The sequence below is a fragment of the Astatotilapia calliptera genome, chromosome 15 (assembly GCF_900246225.1).
Source record: "Astatotilapia calliptera chromosome 15, fAstCal1.2, whole genome shotgun sequence".
NCBI classification, from domain to species: domain Eukaryota; kingdom Metazoa; phylum Chordata; class Actinopteri; order Cichliformes; family Cichlidae; genus Astatotilapia; species Astatotilapia calliptera.
The window spans coordinates 13,359,843-13,380,978 of record NC_039316.1 but is presented as its reverse complement, the minus strand read 5'-3'; the positions used below and the strand labels follow the sequence as shown (position 1 = coordinate 13,380,978).

The 21,136-nt window shown below is 42.8% G+C and overlaps 1 protein-coding gene across 1 annotated transcript in view; it reads left to right on the top strand.

Moving 5' to 3' along the window:
• The window catches only part of fut8b (fucosyltransferase 8b (alpha (1,6) fucosyltransferase)), a 96,039-nt gene that overhangs the window by 35,634 nt on the left and 39,269 nt on the right, over positions 1–21,136 (top strand). Inside the window, exon 2 of the mRNA XM_026193886.1 lies at positions 14,870–15,468. Within this exon, the coding sequence (XP_026049671.1) occupies positions 15,266–15,468 (203 nt within the window). The 5' untranslated portion in view covers positions 14,870–15,265. The remainder of the gene's footprint in view (positions 1–14,869; positions 15,469–21,136) is intronic.

The following is a 21,136-nucleotide window of genomic DNA, read 5'->3' as shown; positions in this document are numbered from 1 at the left end:
GCAACATTGTGTAAAGACTCACAAACAACATCTGCAGCAGTGGCAACCGTGCAGTGCCTCGTTTTCCTGCCAAGACCGCCTTTGTTCCCTCTCATCTGCTCAGGCCATCATCCCTTTCTCTCCCTTCCTTGCTGTTTTCTGTCAGTGCCTTCGGGAAGACCCATCTTTCATGTGAACTGTTGACTTAGCACGGGCTCGGCCAGTCCTGCACCGTGGATTCACTTGAATGGAACTGAGCTGAGCTGACTGCAGTGCTGAAACACAATAGGCAGTGCATTATTGATTGTGTTTGTGATCTAACCTCGGTGCTTGGGAGTACCCCCACCTCCCCCTTTCCCTCCTACTCCTCCCTACCTATGCATAATTTCTGCAGCAAAACAGAATTTTTTCCCTCCCCCCCCACTCTAATGAAAACTTGGGTGAACTATAAGAGATTTCCAATAACTCTTGATTTGGCATTTAAGTGCATCTCCTTCTGTTTACCCACTGGTGGAATCTAGCTCTGGGCCTGTCAGAGGTCAGCATGGCAGACGGGGAGAAATGTAGAGAAAGCCTGTACAAGAGCAAAACGGGAGAGCTCTGTTATAAATAGATGTCATCAATCAGGGGAATGTCCTTCATTTGGCATGCGTCAGTCCTGGAGGGAGAAATGCATATTCAGTCTTGAACAATGACTGTCAGTCACACTGCTTTGCCTAGACACATGACAGCTGTGCACAGTAGCTTGTTACACACTCAGGAAATAGGCGCTGCAAGCAAGTAGTGGGGTAAAAGCTCAATCATTCCCCAAGGGAACTAAATAAGCAACAAAATATTATCCTCCCCAGAGGACGATTGATGGACTTTCCTGTTGTCTAGACTCGATTCAGCATTGATGTTTAAGACAGCTGACTCGATGCGCAGGAAAGATTACATATTCTGTGTAATGTTGCCATCATGTCTGATGTGCAACATGGCCGTCTTGTAGAATCCCAGAACGTCACCAAGGAGAACGTGACATTTTCCCTGCGGGTTCTCCCCGACTGATCCTCGCAACTGTAAAGGGTGCGGTATGTTGTTGCCGTGTTATTGAAACAAGGGATGCAGCTGCTCCCAGTTGGATCACAGTGTTCCGCCAGCAGTGGAAGAACTGTTTAGTCTCTCCCTTCACTTCCAGATTTTACAAAGTCACGTTGTGTAAACTCCTGCTCTGGCGTTACGGAGTACTAATAAGGTCTCAGTGGTGCCTTCCCTGGATAGAAAACGCATACTTCGGTTTTTGCAGGAACGCATTCATTAATTTCTTTATTTTCCTGTGGAAGAGACGGTAGTAAGAGTTGAGTTGAACAGTGCAGCGTTAGCACTGCTTGGCACGTCGAGTTGTTTTCACCTGCTGTTAATGTAATCTGAGCAACAGGTTCTGCTTAGTAGAGAGGAGAAAAGTAGTGACTGTTTTCTCAGGACTTGTTAATATGGGTCAAGGTAGACTGCATGCCAGTGTTTCCTTTTAGTATTTAGCAAACAGCATTCCCTAGAGCTGCTTTTTTTTTTTCTTTTTTTTTCAAATGGACTCATGTAACTTTTTTTTATTGTCCTCTGGAGGAACGTAGAGTTGAACCATTTAGGGCCAAGCATGAATAAATACACTGAAAAGGCCTCTGGTTATGAAAGACCACAGAGGGAATGTTTGCTCTGTAGCCTGTAATTGTCAGTTTCATTACACTAACAACCAATTCAGGCAAGTCAAGGCTGAATGTAGTGAATGTGATTAGTGTCTCCACTAAAGCAGAAACACTTCTGTGTGATGATAGGATTGTTTTACTACAATACCAGAATAAACTCCTGTCGAACCAAGCGAAGGAAATCATGCCAGCCGTGCTACCTATAAATCGCACAGACCTTCCACTTATGGTCCACACATGGAAACTGTTACACAGTCTATACATTTAAGTACAAAAGACCTACAAACAACTCACATCAAGTAGAAGGAGCATCCGAGCGGAAGCTGATGGGCAAAGCAGACAAACACAGTGCCAGACGTAGAGCCCGAGTGGAAGAGACAGAGGAGAAGTGAGGCGGACGAACGAGTACGGACCCGAAGCAGAAAACGCAACCTGACGGAGACGAGGAGCTCTGTCAATATGGCTTGTGTGGTGACACATGCGTGCCACTGCGGTGAAAGGACACAAAAAAGGCAAGAAGCTTAAAAAAAACATGGAAGCAGAAGGACAGAGTGATGTTAAACATAGGCTGCAACGTGCAAAAATCAGATATTCACTTAAAAAATTGTTCTCCGCGTGTCACAGATTCTACAAATTCCTGCCTAATCAACAGCCGAACTCGTTAATATCCAAAACCTCTCAATCCAAACACTGCTAAGTATTTTCTCGTCATTAAAAGAGGGTAAGAGTACTTTAACATTTTCAAACAACCCTCACCCAAAGCCAAGCAATTAAATGGGAAAACTCAGTGTAAGCTTACCCAAGTCTGCTCCAGGCAGGTCCCGCTTGGTTTGGGTTTAAATGTCAAGCTCTAACAAAAATCTGTAAAGATGAGGAAGAGGAAATGGAGTTAAAAGGAAACCAGCGAACAGAATAAAGCAAAAGGGAGTGAAGCGGGCAGTTGAAAGGGGGACAGTAGCACACCTGCAAAGAAGCAGTCAGGCAGGGGTAAGTCACAAAAACACCCAATCTCAGCTTGTCAATTATTAATTTTGGAGTCTGCTTTAGCATTTATTCATGCTGGCTTCCAGTCCATCACAGGGCCGATCCAGACAGGCCGATTCATGCAGTTGTTGGCAAATTTGAATTTTCATTTCATCTCACATGCGTGTCTTTGGAGAGCAGCAGGCAACCATCGAAGCTGTGAGAAACTCGGAAAGCGAACACGGAGGGTGAAGTCCTGACTATTCAGTTTGAATATCTGACAGATACGGTGTAATAAATTTAGGGAAGGGCGTTTCAATCCTGTCCCTTCCACACAAACACACCCGCAAGCAGAGAGACCTGTTCATGTTCAGTGCTTTTTGTTTTGTTTTGTTTTTCTTCTTTAATAGCATGGTGTTTAGCAACGTATCAGAAATAATTCGAACTTTTTTAAACTCAGAAACAGAACTTTAGAATCGAGAGTGTGTCCTGGATCAAGGTGGTTAGCACCTAATTTCCTAATTAACCTAACTTCACACAGAACACCCAGGACACCAATTTATAGAACCACCTCGTTATTTTTGGGGGTCTGTATATATTTTTTTTATTTGAAAGTGGTTGGTATCATCTATTTACATTGTTGCCACCTTCTGGCAGTTGTACCACCAGGCACTGGTAAAAACAACAGAAAGAAGAATATTTTAAGACGAGAAATAGTTGCGTGACCCATCCTTTATTAAAATCCATAAATCTCTAATGCAGGACTATTTAAAGTGGATTCCAGTCCAGACTTCATAATAAAGTCTTTTGTTTTAAAGGGAAGACAGGAGACTATAATAAGCTATAAAGTTCTTCTTTTTTTTTTCTAGGCTAAATGCCTGAATTTAAAAGGTAAACTTTGCTATATAAACATGTCACATGTTACTGGTGATATGTCTTTTTTGCATTGTAGAGGATTTAAGGTCAAAGAGCAAAGTAGCTAAGAGGTGAAGACGAGAGGATGGAGGTAATGTAGCGGAGAGCGATGAATCTGTGGGAGCTATGTGTTACTGCTGTTTATAGAACTTCTTCTCTGTATTAGTCAGGACTCGGGCCCCTCGGGGAACATTTTTCATCTCTCCCTCTGTCTTGAGTCTACCACCGCCATCTTTCTTCTGATTACCACCTCCATGGATTCCTCTTTTCGTACCACACTCATTTTTATTTTCCCTCTTTGTCTTTCAATACAACTTTTTTTTTTCTTTAAATCTTGGTGTTCTTGCTGTCTGGGCATTCTTGTGCTGTTTACTTTCCCTCTTCTTTATTCTCAGTATTCCTCATCTGTTGTTGCCTAGATCTCGCTGTCTTTTTTTAAATTTATTTTTTATTTTTTTTAGCCAAAGCTCTTCGTTTTCTTGCTTTATCATTCAAGCCTTGGCTTCAGAAAAGGGCACTTTGGCTTGTGGAAGGGGGAACCACATTTGCCCTGAGCCATATATATAATGGGAGTTAACCACTGACTGTAAATTCTGTTGCAGAGGATGAGTGAGGTAGGAAATGTGCAGCGGTTGGGCGCGCTGCTTATTGTGTTGAAAATGTAACTTATCGCACAAGAGACCGCCGAGGACCCTGTTCTCGTCAATCTAGGTTTTTATTGGAAGATTGCAATAGAAGACCAGAACAATTTTTCTCTCCCTCTCCCCCCTGTGGCTGGTGTCCCTTAACCACTGATTTCCAACCTCAAACACCTTCTTCCTCTGTCTGTTCTCGCTGCAGTGACATTTCTTATTTTCTCCCTTTACTTTCTTCCAGGTCTTGTTACGTGGGCTGGTCACACATAAGGTCATTTCATCATGATTTTGTCTTTCTTTTCTTTTTTTCTTCTGGTAGCAGATCAGAAAGACTGTTAAGAGTGTATAACTGAAGTCCTCCTTTTAGAGCACTTTTAAAACACCTTTTTTTCAACTATCAATTTAATTGTGACTTGATGGCAAGTTATAAGAAATGGCCCAGAGTGCGAGCCTGTCCACCCTGTCTCATTCCAAAGGTATGATTGTATTCTGGGAAAAAATCCATATCTGGTAGATACGGACATATCATATTATGCATCGCTGCATATTCCGATGATAAAAATCAGGCAGTTGAGGACAGTGTAACTGTAGCTATGCACTCACTGTCGCTCTCTGTGTCCTCTTTATTCCTCCTTCTCACCTTTCCTCTCTGGCCAAAGATTTTCTTCTATTATCCCCAGTTTTTTGTTTTTTTTTCCCCCCTCCACTCGCCTTTCTCCTGTGTATTCTGCCACTCATTAGACCACTTTGAAGTGACCGAATGAAGGTTGGCACCCTCTATATGGGGTCACTGCAGGCTCAGCCACCCTCCCTCACTGCCCCCATCACTTTAGCTCGTCCCCGGCACCCCAGGCTGTGAAAGGTCAGCCGTCATTGGGACTCATTATGAGTAACAGAAACTAGAACGGACAGTAGCTGTGTGTGTGGGTACCGGCAGCAGTATAGATCATGGTGGAGGTAAAGCACAGACCTTGAGCTTGTGCTTTTTTTGCTGCTCATAAATAATGATGGTCATTATGCAAACCACTTAATTGTGGTATTCATAAAGTAAACAATCCATTTGTAGTTTCCCCTAATAAACACACACACTGAAACTTAATGCCCTTTATGCACCAACCATGATGTATATAGCTGCATGAGTGGCATTAATACTTGCTCTATCCCCGCCTTCTCTCAGACATATTCACAAATGCAATGCTGCAAAGCCAGTTCATCACCCTCACTGAAATGTTGAATTTACAATCATGTCCTTGACCACGTCTGGACCCCGAGATCCACCTTCAGTCGTCAGGAGACAGATTGGGTTGGCAGGCAGAGCACCCGCCCAGTTTCATTTGGGCATAAAACGTCATAAAACACAGGACTGATTGGTGGATTTTTACGGCTAATCATATGTCCCTGTGTCCCAATTAAAAGCCTGTTTGTATAAACCTCTGGCATAAACAAGCCTTAGCCCACCCACACCCCATGAGGGCATGGGGTGTGGGTGTTTGAGAAGTCATGTTTGTGGGTACCTATCTTTTGTCACTATGTGAGCACCTGTGCATGTGTGAATGCGTGTGCTCGTGTATCCTGCTGTCAGCGAATTCTCCATAGAGATAACCTTGAAGGAGAGGCTGTGTGCTGAGCTCTGATACTGAATGCCAAGCTGCAGTGGGCTCAGTGGTTGTGTGGCTAGAACTTCTCTGAGACATTTAGCCACTTCTCTGAGATTTAATCCCAAACTTGCAATGAAGTGGGCTGCCAGAAGTGGTCTTGCTGCCTCCAAGTTATCATCAAAGCCCCTTTCAGACATATGCTGTGTTCCATGTTGGTTTTGTGTCATATAGTGTTTATATCTAAAGGATATATGGTTTGGTTTGGTTTGGTTTGTAAAAACCTGTTTTAAACCCGTGGACTTAGTAGTTTAGACTTGGAGTCAACTGCCTGAATAAGCACCCTGGACCTAATATCCCATACAAATTTGCAAATTACTGTCAATGTGGCTCAAGTGTGAATGTATGCAGTCACATTTACAACACTCTCAAGAATTGGGCTCTTTCCAGTAACCTGGAAATGTAAAAAAACTAGAATGTTTTTACGCATACGCATCAACCATTAGGGTTTCCATTCTATGCTATTAGCATGCTGTAACTGTAATGAATGAGTTTAACGGTGAGGTGGTGTTTTTTGGATGCTGGCAGTGGGGAACTATAATCACCAACAGGTGTAGCAAGAGCTGTACTTATATATCTCAGCCACTTAGGCAATGTTTTATGGCTTCAGGTCCACCATACATTATTCCTGTGAAGACTTTATTATTTCGTCTTTGTGCTTTCAGCCTTTTTGATTAAACAAATTAAGTTGGTCTGGTTTTAGTAATGCTTGTTATTTGCTTTGTGTTCACAAAGTTTAGACCGAATCTTTGCTCCCGTGAGACCTGTTTAAGAAGATGATACACTATGCGTCACTATAAACTAAAAGTATAAAGCTCCTCAAACTAGACATTAACATATGTTCCAGCAAAAATACTTGGCAACAATAAAGTAAATAATATCCACCCTGTAGCGCAGTTGCTTGCTATGCCCAGTTTGAATTTAAGCCTTGATAATCAGCATCTTGGCCAGCAAAATAACAAACTGGAGAGTGGTAAATGGCAGAAGACAATTTTTTATTTTCTTTTTTTCACCCAGATTTTGTATGGAGTCATTGTATTTGGTGACCCTTGGTTCTATGATGTTACTGTACTGTTATCTCTAAGACATCAGAGATCATAAATCAAACCTGTCATATGATAGGTGGCTGGATAGTAGATGTTATATTGTATTATAAAATTTTATAAAACTAAAATATTAAATTATATGAAATACTTCTTGTTCAGATATTTCAGTATATCTTGATAATCTCCCAAGCACACTTACCAGCTGCTTTATTCAGTCCACCTTGGTGATACTGGGTTGGATCCCCCTATTTGCCTTCAGAACTGCATTAATTCTTCATGGCACAGATTCAACAAGCTGTTGGAAACATTCCTCAGAGATTTTGATACATATTCCCGTGATAGCATCACATAGTTGCCTTAGATTTGTTGGCTTCATATCCATGATACAAATCATCTGTCCCACCACATACCTAAAGTGCACGTTTGCACGGAGATCTGGTGACTGTGGATGCCATTTGAGTACAGGGAACACACTGTCATGTTCAGGAAACCACTTTTAGATGATCCGAGCTTTGTGACATGGTGTGCCGTCTTGCTTAAAGCAGTCATCGCAAGATGGGTACACTGTGGTCATAAGGGGATAGGCATTGTCAACAACAATATTCAGATAGGCTGCGGTGTGTAAACAATGCTCAGTTGGTACCAGAGGGTCCAAAGTGTGCCAAGGACACCAATACACCATCACCTGAACTGTTGATACAAGGCAGACGGGGCAATGTTTTCATGCTTTTACACCAATTTTTGGCCTGAACTTCACAGTAGATATCAAGATTTATCAGACCGCACAATGTTTTTTGGGTTTTTTTGTTTTTGCAATTTTCTGTTGTTAGTGGGACCCGTCAGTTTCCAATTCTTAACTGAAAGGAGTACCACACTGGGTGGTGTGGTCTTCTGCTGTTGGAGCCCATCTGTTTCGGGGTTCAAATTCAGAAATGATCTTCTCCACACCATTGTTGTAATAAGTGGTGCAGCAAGAGCCGCACTTGTATATCTCATCCATTACGGCTTTACTTGCGCAATGTTTTGTGACTTCAGGTCCACCATAGATTATTCCTGCGAAGACTTTATTTTGTCGTTGTGCTTTTAGCTTTTTGTTGTAATAAGTGGCTGTATGAGTTACTGTCACCTTCGTATCAATTAGAAAAATCGTGGCCATTTCCTGACTACTGACATCATCCAGAGAACTGCCACTCATTGGATATCATGTCGTTTTCTAACCATTTTCTATTTCTATAGAGCAAAAAAATGTTTTGAAATACTCAGACCACCTGTCTGCCACGCTGAAAATCATATAAATCACCTTTCTTCCCATTCCAATACTTTGTTTGAACTTAAGCAGGTTTTCTTGACCAGATCTACGTGCATAAATGCATTGGTTTGCTGCCAGCACCCCCCCCCCCCCCTTTTTTTTCTTTTTCTTTTTTAAAGCTACCGTGTTTCCTGCATGCAACTGCAGAAATTAAACTCTGTGTTGAAATGATCTCAGTGTATAATGCATTAGCTATGGGCTTTTCATGTATATAAAATGCATTACATTCATTTGCACATCATGCCCTTTCATCTTGCCAGTTCACCATCTAGCCGTTATTCTCCTCTTTCCCCACGCCAAGCCTTTTAGCTTAAGTTAATGGACTCCTGCACATTCTGCTTAGAAATGTTGTAAAGTAAACAGCAGCTCATGAAATATTCACCGCTCTCCTCTGTGTGGAGGTGTGTGTCTGCGTGTGCAGTCGGCTGTACTAAGCCGTGCGACTCCCACACACCCACTCAGAGTCACACGCATGCATATGAAACACAAGGGGCACCCCAAAAAGCTAAGGGTGTCTCCGTATCCTGGCTCTGAGCCAGCAGAGAAACGAGTGGGAGCACTATGGCGTTGAATGACTCATACATTTGCTGATATTCATACTGGCGGGGGGGAAAAAAAGTCACACTCAAAATTCAATCTCAATATTTAGTTGCAAATGGCTGAAAACAGGAGGACAAACATTTCAGGTTAGGATACTCTATCCAGTCGTTAAGTGATCACGTGACGAATCCTACTTCTGGGCCTAAAGTAGTCTGCGTTTAATATGGCTTTTGTGTTGTTAACATGTTTAATGTTTTTCATCTATTTAATCTCAAAAAGCTCCTAAAACAGTCAGTGATCACTGTTGACCTCCCTCGGCTTTTATTACCGCTAATCATTTATTTAAGCTCAGTTTTTAAAACCTTAGGATGTAACTACAGCCCAGCCCATGCAGCAGTATATAAATGACTAACCTCGTATTGAGGATGGATTATCTCAGTTGTTCTCCTGGCTGAAGTTTGGTCCTTTTACAGCATCCTGCCATGCGATTACATTTGTTCCTGACCACCAAGAACACTCACGTTAACTTTTATCGAGTGGAAAAAATGTTAGCTTGTTTATATTATGCTAACATAGCTGTGTCGCTAGCAGTCACGTAGCACATCATTATATACCAGCTAACCAAACTTCAGTAACCCTACAAACGTCACTGCTGTTTAGTTTTCTGTCTTCATTTATGCTGGAAGTGATAACAGAGCTGTACCTTTTAATTTGTTTCCAAAACCCCGCAGTCAGGACACGCTATATTGTATTTAGATAGAAGCTAGCGAGCTAACTCCCTGCTAACTTCTAACTCCGTTAAATGTCATAAATTCCGTTTTCATGGATGCCTGGATGTTAAACTCAATTGTTACACCTGGTAGAGCAGAACGCTGATCATTTTATTAAAGATGAAAGACTTTAGACAGTTTTTCAACTCTCAGTAATGCCATAGTGATCGTTTGATATATGGACCTGCAGCGGAGTTTAGGCCCAGACGCGGCTAGTGACGTCAGACTTAACGACTGGATTGTATGTTATTCATAATCCTGAACCATGCTATTTCAACTGTTGCTGTTTCATTTTGGATCCTTTTTTAAGTAGGAAGGCACCAGTTTTTAAAATTCTGGCCCGATAATGTTTTTTAAATAACAGTTTGGATGGTAGTTAGAGTTCCTTTTAAATAAGTTTGCATGTTGAATGGAATGGTGGGTGAAGCTCTTGTTACTCTCTCAAGTCTGACATTGAGACACCAAGGGTTTTATCTCCCACTTTGAGAATGAAGAACAAGGGACACAGTCTGTTCTAATGACAGAGCAGGGTTGTGAGCACACTGAATAATTCCTGGATAAGCACCAGCCAAAGATAAATGTCATTGTTTGGCACTGTGATATTAGCAGACATTAATGGTAGTCTGATAAATACCATTCCCTGATTCTTTTACTCATTTTACATTTGATGTATTTATACAATACTTAAAATGTGTCAACCCTACGACTTCACTACATATATCGTCCTTCCCATGTAAACAGGAAGCCTAAGGAATCAAAGGACTACACCTCAACACCAGCTGACAAAATAATCAGAAAGGCTGCTCTACAGCGTTTGGAAGGAAACCATAAGAAACCAGTGCAGCTTTGTGCTTTTCTTTATTTATTTTTTAAAAGGCTGCTTCTCCAACAACAGCTTGTTCACTTGCTGGAGGATAAATAATGGTTAAAAATTGACGCCAGTGCTGCTACATCTGTGCCGTCCAAACACCAGCAAGAATGCCCCCTGCTTTGTGCTCCTAAGCTGATATGGAGAATCGCGTGTCTCCAACCGGCGATATGCTGGGATGGAAAATTCACAGTTCTGTTGAATACGTTGACAGTATCAGCAGAAAATACATCTTCTTTTCAATCATAGGTCACATTTAGATTCATCTGTCAAAGAGATATTTCTGCATCAGAGCTATGAATGTGTAAATGGCTTTTCCACTTTCATTTTTTCCCCCCATCGGCATTCTTTCACTGCTGCTCTGCATTTGTTCCTTATCCTCTTCTACCTGTCTGTTTTCTAGACACATGCATCATATCTCCCTGCCACCGCGCTATAAACCACGGCACAAACACAATCTGCTATATGTCCTCCTCAGGGTTGCCCTAGCAACACACACCAATGCATCTCCTCCGCCAACAAAACGATAAGTTACTATCTATAGCCGTATAGGTGACTCTCTTCTCGAAGTAGAGTGGTTGTGTTGGCGTAATAGAAGCCGTCCTTAGCAGAGCCGCATGCATAATTCAGTAGTGGACCTCATCCCGGCGCTTATTGTCTGGAGACCGGAGGCCGTTGATAAGAGATAACCTCTGCTGCAGCCTTAGTCACTCGGAAGAATCACCAGCAGGAGTGAAAACGGGTCAACTCTGCTGACCCCTCGGGCTTCTTTATGTTGCCACAGCACAGTGACATTTTGTGACAGGTCTGACAGTCCACCCTGCAGTGCCACATGTACCACACCAGCCTTGACCGTGAAGGGCATAGTGAGAGAATGATGATGTTTGAAACCCAAGGTCACAAGGAAGATTTGGAGCGTGTAGGTGGCGCAGACCAAGGTTCTGTTTATGAGCAGCACTTATTCCTTCCACTCATAAAATTGTAGGACTTCACATTCAGGCCGAAGCAGTCACGTATTTCATTTTGTCTGTAGTTGCTAAAACCTGACAACTCGGGGGGGGGGGGGGGGTTCTACTGTACTTGGTGGGATAAGGAGGAGGGGTTTGGGGGAAGGAAGCGGAACAAAGAAGAGGCACGAAATGGCCAACTTCTCTAAAATCTCATTGTCAGCATGTCTGTCAACCAGTCCAGCTTAAAAATGATTGTGCCACAGTGGGGAACTTTCATTTATTTAACTGACTATTATAATTTCCATTATTTATGTACCCCCCATTTGACTCAAGGGCAGATGTGAGAGGTTTGCAAAAATGCAAAAATCTTCAGTGCTTGGCTCGAATCAGCTATATTTCTAGTAACATATTTCACTGACAGATCTTCATCAGTGGAATAAATTATATCAAAAGTATCATAGTAGAAAACATTTTCTCTTTAATCAGGCCACATTCTGCATATTGAATAGATGTCTCCTCATTCATTTAATTAGAAGAGTCATTGTATGTGATTCTCTTTTCCTTTGACATTTCATCACAGCCAAGGCTAAGCTGTAAGGCACAATGAAAAGGATTTGTTAAACCTTCCTCATTCATTTTATGGAGACATTGACAGGATTTGATAATTGTCATAATGTGCAGTTAGTAAAGATGGATTTAATATAAGGAGATAGAATTAACCAATAATCCTTTAGGTTTTCAACCTCTTAATGAGTATTTCTATTTTATGTTGTTTGTTTTGTTTTTTTTGTTTAACTGCAAGTGGTTGATCCAAGGTTGTGTTATTTAACATCTAGACACCTTGTGTACTCAGTGACATGGCTGATTTTTCTCACTTTCAGCATTTAGAGAGCTTAATAACCTCATTGACATACTGAGATCTAGCCCATAAGTGAATGGATATTAGCTCACGAAAAAGTGGAGCTCACACTGAGGTGGGTTGCAAAGCAGCTTGCAGATATGGAGTGAGAGACAAGCTGTTAAATCATGCAGCATATCTGAGATTGCCAAGAAGAATAAATGAGCCATGGGCTGATCTGCCAGTAAAGTGGCTGAGCTTGACTTTGTGGCTTTCCATTACTAACTTTAGTCATTAGTGCAGAAGATTATTGTGCTTGGTTTTCATATATGATATACCGTGTACACTACACGGCCGTGCAGTAGACTGGTGACCCATCAAAGGTGCTCCTTGTCTGTCATCCTATGAGAGAACAAGGACAAGATTCCCTATTTGATCCCAAGAGGAGACAGAAATCCCTTTTGGAGCTGCATCAAGAAAGGCATCCAGTGTGGAAATCCACCAAATCATGTGACAACCCCCTTCTGAATAAGGGGGCAGCCGAAAGTAGCTTAAAGTGATAAAGAGGACTTGCACAGCATAACGTTTTCAGACTTAGTTTGTCTAGTACGAGTGACGATTTAGGGATAGGTCTGTTCCCCATAATTCAACGCGGTATTCTCTTCATTTGCCAGTCCCTGCTGATGAATAACCTTTTCTGTGAAGTCTCCACTTTATATCACACTTTCTCTGTCAAATATTTTTGATGCCTGGCTCAAGCCAGTACTGGTGACCTCTCAGACTTCAGAGGGCTTCATCCAGAGCCACAGAATAGCTTATACAGCTGTTTTTTGAAGTGCTGTTAGTGATTGTCATGAAGATGAATTTAATCTTTTTTTTTTTATTTATTGTGTGTGTATATGTGTATTTTGTCCTTTTTTAGCGTTTCATTATCTTGACTGATACCAGTTCACTAGTTGGTGTCCCAGTAAGCCCATTTCCTTATGTTAATTTCCCCAAAGTTCTCTTATTATACCGGTTAAAATATTACTAGCTCAGCTTAACTCTTTTTTTTTTTGTATAAGTAGAACCAATAGCTAGAAATTTTATCTCAGAATTTTCTCATATCCGATTTGGCAGCAGTTGCCTGTCTCATCCGGCAGTTTCGCATTTATCAGTTTTAGTCTGCTGCACACGAACCTCATTATATTCCCTCAAACACAGTGACAAGGGTTTATGCAGCCTGGCTTTTAGTAAAGTCCCAGTCGTGCATTAGCTGGTGGAGTGCTATCCTCTCGCACCTCTTATTTTCCATAATAAAACACAGCTCAGCAAATCTGTGTGCCGCATGCATAAAGGAGAGCCACCCTTGTGTCAGCCCAGGTTAGTCACAAAAGGAGCACCGGCAAAGAAGGAATGTCTGCTCAGATTTTAATAATCCCACATCATTTGGTGAGGAATGAAGATGAATTGTTTGCAGCTCGTTGTTTCAGAGATCTCAGCTGTTGCATTCTGGGCAGTTTGCGCCACTGAAGCATGAACAGCTTCTATAGCACTGCAACATGGCACCATTAGTGGCCTACATATCAGCTATGCTGCTATGGCATACATGGTTAGTTACTCTTAACCTACTTCCATGCTGCCAGGCGAACTCCAGCAGGAACGTTTTCTTCTATCTTGAAAAGCTCAGAACAAGAAACACCAGAGACATCGTGACGTTGTCAATCAACCCCATCCCACCAGCTCCGCTCACATAAAGACTAAGATGCTTGGCATTACTCCAGCACACTCAGTACAGTCAGAGATGTTAGCGTACACACACATTCACTTGGATGAACTGTACACGCACGCGTATCTGCCAGTCTTCATCCCATCACAGGACTAGTCTCTGTTGCGTGGCAGGGCTTTGTTGAGGAGTTGACAGCGAAGGTTGCTTCATAAACCCGGCGCGCGTCCATCAAAATCTCCCCCGCTGCTTTGAGAATGAAGGGAAGTGATGATCCAGGGATTTTTTTTTTTTTTTCTCTGCCCTATTAACTCACTGTATCACCTTGGCAGTGTTGTATTCTGTCACCAAGGCTACCAGGATGGCAGGGGGACACTTGGGAAGAAGAATGGTCAGTCTTCCGCAAAAAAATAAAAAATAATAGTCTTCCACACAAAAATAAATAGTTAAATGTCGGATTTAGTTGTGCTTTAACTAAGATCGAGGAAGAGCGTGTTTGAAGGGCGGTTGTAGGTGAATTAGTGGTTGTGTCCGGTTCGTGAAATAAAAATGTCTTCGCATAGAGGCTTCTGTGTGTCGACTTCGTGCATGTTGAGGAAGTGACTGTTGACAGACTGGAATATGTGTGCGTCCCTGTCCTGCCTCGACAGCAGTGCAGCATAGCTCAGGGATTGCACATCGCTACGTATATGCAAATTGCAGTGTCACACTGATCAATCCTGTAGGCTGCTGAGACAGGGTTATGTCAGGACTAGTCAGCAGCATCTTGGCTGTCTGTCTGCCAGTCTGTTTGTCTGACCTGTTCCACACTGTTTCTGTATTGCACTCTTCTGTTGGATGCTTTGCTCTCCGCTTCTCCTCTTCAGGAATACTTCTGCCAAGTTGACCTACTTGGCAAACTATTCAGTGGCTGTAATTTGCTTCTGTTTCCCTATTAAGCACAGAATGTATTTGCAAATCAAAACTTTGTGCAACAAGTTTAACTAAGTCCAGTGTCTTTCTTTTATTCTACAGGATGCAACTTGAATAAAACATATCCTGTGGGAGTGGAAGGACACAGAAAGGTGGTGTTGGACGACCTTGTCAACAGGGATCTGGGTGGAGGAGAGAAGATACCAATCAGGCTGTGAAAACTCAGACTTTTGAGCATATTAGCCAATCATGCTTTAGCACAGAGGAGAGGCTGGTTTATTGGCGGAGAAGCACCCACTGTATTTTTACCAAACACTCCTTGGTCATAAACAGACACATTTCCCATCTGTCATTTCCCATACCTGCCGAGATGTCAATGCCACTGTGGCATTTGTGGTGACAGAGCACAAAGTGCGTGTGCGCATCCGGCTGGGAGGCCGGCGGGTCGGTGGGTGTACAGGCACACCTAGAGGCATTTTTGGGTCGCGTTGCTGAAACATGCGGCCCTGGGCGGGTTCATGGCGTTGGATTACCCTGGTGCTTTTGGCCTGGGGAACACTCCTCTTCTACATTGGTGGTCACTTGGTGAGGGACAGCGAGCATCCGGAGCGGTCCAGCCGGGAGCTCTCCAAGATCTTGGCCAAGTTGGAGCGACTCAAGCAGCAGAACGAGGACCTGCGGCGCATGGCCGAATCGCTCAGGTAAACTGCGTGTTTACTTACTCGCATGCTACAATTAACCGTTAATATTTCTTTTCAGTTTAAGTCCCTTTACTTGCACATGAGTACTGGTTGTGTCTTTCTTGATTGAATTATTATCCACCGTCTTCTTTTTCCTTTTCTGAAGATGTTCTGTAGTATCAAAGCAAAGCTAGGGTAGAGTTTGTCATTTTGATCTGTATTTGTAGGTTTTTTTTTTAAAGTTTTTATTAATATGGATCTATTCCCAGAGTTTTGTTACTACTAAATCTAGAGATCAGATGTATTGCATCTCTTGCTTTGCCTCTTACGTAAACTTTTGAGTTGATAAAAGTTCTGTTGTGCAATGCTTCCTTCCTCCTGTCCAGCAATGAGCACACAGTCTAGATTCCTGGTGGCCCAATCAGTAGTTTTCCAAATGAATGAATGTGGCAATGAAATGATTGTTTCTTAACAATTTATGGAACTTTAAGCAGCATCTGTCTAAATCGGCATCTTGCGTCTGGCTTAAAGTTAAAATGCTTGAGTTGGGTTTTATCAGCTGATCAGTGTTCAGTTTCAAAGCTCATCACGGGTGTTGCAGATGCTGCCTGTGACAGACAGATGGATGGTCTGTCGCACACCTCAGCAGATTTTGTTGTGTCATTTTGGAAGACAATAGCACATTGTACGAGCCCATTAACCACACAGCGTCTTTCGCACATTCACTCTATGTGTAATAGAGAGACAGATGGTTCTGCTCTTATCGCCGCATGCCGCCGATGTTTCTATGCACACATAAAGTCTGCGCCTGTGCATGGGTGCCTGTGACTGCGCATGCATGTGGGCGGGAAGTGGTAGCGCGATCCAGTGTGTGCCATATTAATAGGGAACTTCAGATGTTGCCATTGCTGCTCCTCTGTGATATTCCGATTCACTTTGATGCGGGGCCCTCATCGGTGTACACAAACACACGCGTGCACATTGCTTCAGACAGCTGGTCCCTGATTAAATCCCTTGCTTTTGTAATTATTCAAAATTGGCTTTAAAACAAAGGTGGAATTCATGGCATAAAAAACAAGTGCAGCTTTCAGTCGGCCAATGTCCAGATGGGTCCCCGGCACACTGCACGCTTGTTGCTTGTTATTGAGTTCGGTTGTTGATCTGGGACTGAGGCCTCCGCAGTTGTTTACTGGGGCACTGCTACAGGGCCTTCACAAGTCCCTCTAAGCTTCTGCTAAGTATCCAGCACAGCAAGCCAAAAGCGGGCAACGGGCTTTCTGAGGTCAAGCTTTATGAGCTATCGACAGTAACAGCGGTTGGTTTGTCTTGTTCACGTCGTTGTCTCTTTGTGCATGTGTGTGCTTGTGTGCGTCTGCGTAATAGTCAGATACAGGTCCAAGAGAGAACTCCAGCACCTCACCCCGCCGTCTCTCTCTTATCCCTATATGAGAGCTCTAATAGACGCAAAAAGGCTGTTAGTGAGCTGCCCGTCATCCCTGCCACAGCCTCTTACTTCTCTGTTCATTGCCTCCTCTTGTTCCTCGTTTCACTCCTCCTTCACCTACAACCCTCCCTCCTCGTCCTCCTTCTCCTCTGCCTCATTCTCCTACCAAACTGCTGACAGGGGTATGGCACGGAGCCAGACTCTATCCCGCAGGTTGTCACAGAATGACTGACTATGTAACAAGTCACTAGCTCACTGATCGACTAGCGGAACGCGTGCCTAACCCAATTCGCAGTTTTACACGTTCTGCAGATTTGGTCCGAGAACATGAATCTCTGAATCTTGTACAAGAACCTGAGCCAATCCTTTTAAAGTACCTAACTATCACATTAGTGCGCTCATTTTTCACGAGTGGCCTCAAACCCATAAAACCGGCGTTATTGCACATTTTGCTGAATAGAAACCCACTGCACTGACACTGATGTATAGTTCAGAGTAGAATTTAACTCGGTTACTGTCATCGCACCGCAGCAGAACTTGATAGATGTGTTATGTATTATCAGGCATTGTGGTGCATTAATTATATACCTGAAGGGATCTTGTTTACATTGTCTCATTCTCTTTGTAATAGAGAGTGAAGCGGCAGCAGTTTGCACGGGATATTGATTTTCTTGATCACAAATTAGGAAAGTCGCTGAGATGACAAAAAATGCTCAGTTCTACAACCTTTTCTCTGCACGCTTTTTACAAAGTTTTGCTGAACTCTTCATTTCTGAAATGGAATTGTCATATAAAATTAATCAATCAGCACTTAGGTTCAAATTAGTATCACCTGGCTGGCCTACCGATCGAGTACAGCAATTCGGTTATTCAGGCCACTCCTGTGCAATTTGAGTGACAGGCAGCGTGCCAGCCTACCAATCGCCCAGTAGCATTAATGAGAGGTGAGCACGAGGTCAAGTTGCTCGGTCTGTCTGGCTCCACCCTCTCTGCAGCTGCTTGTCACCTCAGGCGTGAAGCCAGTGCTCCTCTGGAGACGGTGACACGCGCCAGCCCGATGGTCTGACATCGGAGAGAACGAGGAGCGAGAGTGACAGCTGGGCTGAGCGATGAGGACCTGATCAATTCCCCCAGGCATGCCAGCAGAGGGAGGGAGGGGACAATGCAGAGAAGGAGAAGAGGATGGAAGCATGATGGATGGCGTGAGGACTGCGCTAAGTAAAGAGCAGCAAGGAAGAAATGAAAAATGAGGACAGAGGGGATGAGAAGGGTTGCCGAGACCACAGTCATTGCCTTAATCTGCTTTAAATGTTATTTCAGCCTACCCCAGTGCTAACAGGCTGAGATATACAATCAAATACTAGACGCTAAAACGGGCAGTTCTCTAAATTTATCTTCGATAAACAGTTCAGTGTTTCAGGTGACCCAGTGCATGTAGTGTCCATGATTCAAAGCAGATACAAGAAATTATTTGCATACACAACAACATGTGGCCCTGATCTAGGACAGAAAAGGGCACGATTTAGACAAATTGTCTTTACAGGGTTTGGTAAAATTGTCTTTTAATGGTATAGGCCATTGGCCATTAGACCTCAATTACTTGCCTTCTGCGTGTCCTTGTTTGTTGTTTAGCTTCTGGCTACATTAGGTTGTAAAATCTACACAGTGCTTTTTTGCATACATTTGCCTCATATGTCGCTACCTTTTATGTTAAATAGAAATTTGATCTCTAGAACAGATATCTTTTCTGTGAGGCTACTGTTCTCTCGTGTGAAAAGGGACAGTAAGAAGATCTACCTATGCTGTGATTTAAGAGTTTAAGAGTGCAAGCGCACCGAGCAGACGCTGCTGCCGTTTACAGACCTGAACTCCCATCGACCCGGCCGTCGCTCAGGCCCAGCGAGAGATGGTCTACTACCATAGACACTAGCTCCATTGTTGAAGCTGTCTGGGGTCTGGACATCTCTGTCAAGTAGGACTCAGAGCAGAGCTGGCTCGCCCTGGATATGCTGAGGCGTTGAAGCATGCGAGGCAAAAATGCACCATTCAGAATCAGTTTACTTGGATGAACAGTGACTCAGTGGATGCAGCAAAGGAAGGAGGCAGGAAATGTAACTAATATGCCACGGGGTTGAAATATATTATGCAAAATTGCAAAACATCTACGCATATAACGTCAGCAAATAATACTGTAAATGGTGATGGCATTTATCTGTTTTTAAAAACAAATGTTGAACACTGGTCGCAGTTTTCATGGTAAGAACAGGCTTTTCCACCAATTTGTAGTATGCACTACGCTTGTATTGTTGTCGTTTATTAGCTTGACTTATTAGAGTCAAGTGACTTAAGATGTTTGAATTCCCAGGAAAGGCTGGAACATGTCAGTCGAGCCTTAAAAGCTTGTGATAATTGAGATGTATATAAGCAAGGAAAATCGTGTTCGTCTTTACATCCCTAAACCATCGAGATTTCTTCATCTCTCTATCCATATGCATGGCATTTCTTGGTTAGCATATTGGTTGACTTAAAAAGTAAACCTCAGGATTATTTAATTTTACTGCTCTACCCGTGTCTGATAACCCTGTGAACTCCACGGTTACCAAGTGCAGGAGGCGGTGGAGCGATAGCTATGGCAACAGTTCACAGATAAACTGGGTTGGAAGAAAGTGGGTTGAATGTTCAACCTCACCTGCTTTCCAGTTCAGTACTCAGAAATTGCAGGGCAGATCAACCCCTGCTTTCACAGCTTTGTCTTTCATTCCTCTGCTGTTTCCCCTCTACTTCACATACCACCTCCCCTGACTCAGTTTTTTCTCTCCTGCTACTTCTCCTGTATTGTTTGATTAAGATGCTGTTGAATCCAGCTGCTTTGTCTAGTCTCTATTTTAGATCCTCAAGAGATTCTTTTTTTTTTTTCCTGCATACAGAATTTTGGTTGGAGATACTTATGTTGAATCCACACTGTAGCGCTGTTAAAAATCCACTCATTGAGGCATTTAATATATGGAACATGAATTAAGGTTTTGCAGAATATATGACGTTAATTTGTTCATCAGTTTGGACATGTGACAATTAAATGGTAAATGGCCTGTATTTGTATAACGCTTTACTAGTCCCTAAGGACCCCAAAGCGCTTTACACATGCAGTCATCCACCCATTCACACACACATTCACACACTGGTGATGGCAGCTACATTGTAGCCACAGCCACACTGGGGCGCACTGACAGACGCGAGGCTGCCGGACACTGTCGCCACCAGGCCCTCTGACCACCACCAGTAGGCAACGGGTGAAGTGTCTTGCCCAACGACACAACGACCGAGACTGTCCAAGCCGGGGCTCGAACCGGCAACCTTCCAATTACAAGGCGAACTCCCAAATCTTGAGCCATAATCGCCCACGATTATGATAACAATGTGGGATCAAGTGAATAAAACCCGAGTCACATAGGCCTAGAGACCAGGCAATCACTGGTTAGGACACAAAAATGAGGATTACCCGAGTTGTTGTGAGTGGTTGCTGGAGAGTGATGGAAGCTTTCTACAGACCAGTTGACCAAGTGGGGCACAGACCGAAAACATGTTTCAAAAGGTGGTAAATTTTCATTAAAGGCAGTTTGTATTGCACTTTTTTTTTTTTTCAAGTCTTACTACTGCTGGGTTAGCAGTTAGTATGTATATGCAGAAAACATGGTTAAATACAGGCAACAGTGGAAGTCTTCCAGCAAATAAAACAAACACTAGGAGGTTTTTGGTGCAGCACCTTTTTGTAATAAATTTTACCCAGTGAGATCCGACAATCTCCAGGAACCACTGCCAACCAGTCAGGAAGTACATTTTCTTCCCTAGCAACTGGTAATGTAGTATGGGGGACAACTCCAATGTGCACATGATATCATGTGAGAAACCTCAATTCCTTTGGGTCCAAGTGCATCAATTCTGCTTGACCTGTAGAAGTTTATTTTTTAATGTGATTTGATTAATTATGTAAGGTTTATAAGTTAGTAAACACTTTTAAATTACTTCATTAATTTAATTAAGGGGATTGAACTATTCTCAAAACCGAATTGGTGGCAAATGGTGGTCTAATACATTTTATCGTATTTTTTCCCCTTTAATTTGTCACATATAGGTCGACTGTCTTTACTACATGTGTAGGCAGTAAAGACAAAGTCTTCCACTTCAAGCTTAGATCGGTGGTGGGAATTCAAATGCACTTTGAGATTTTTTGGGGGGGGGATTTTA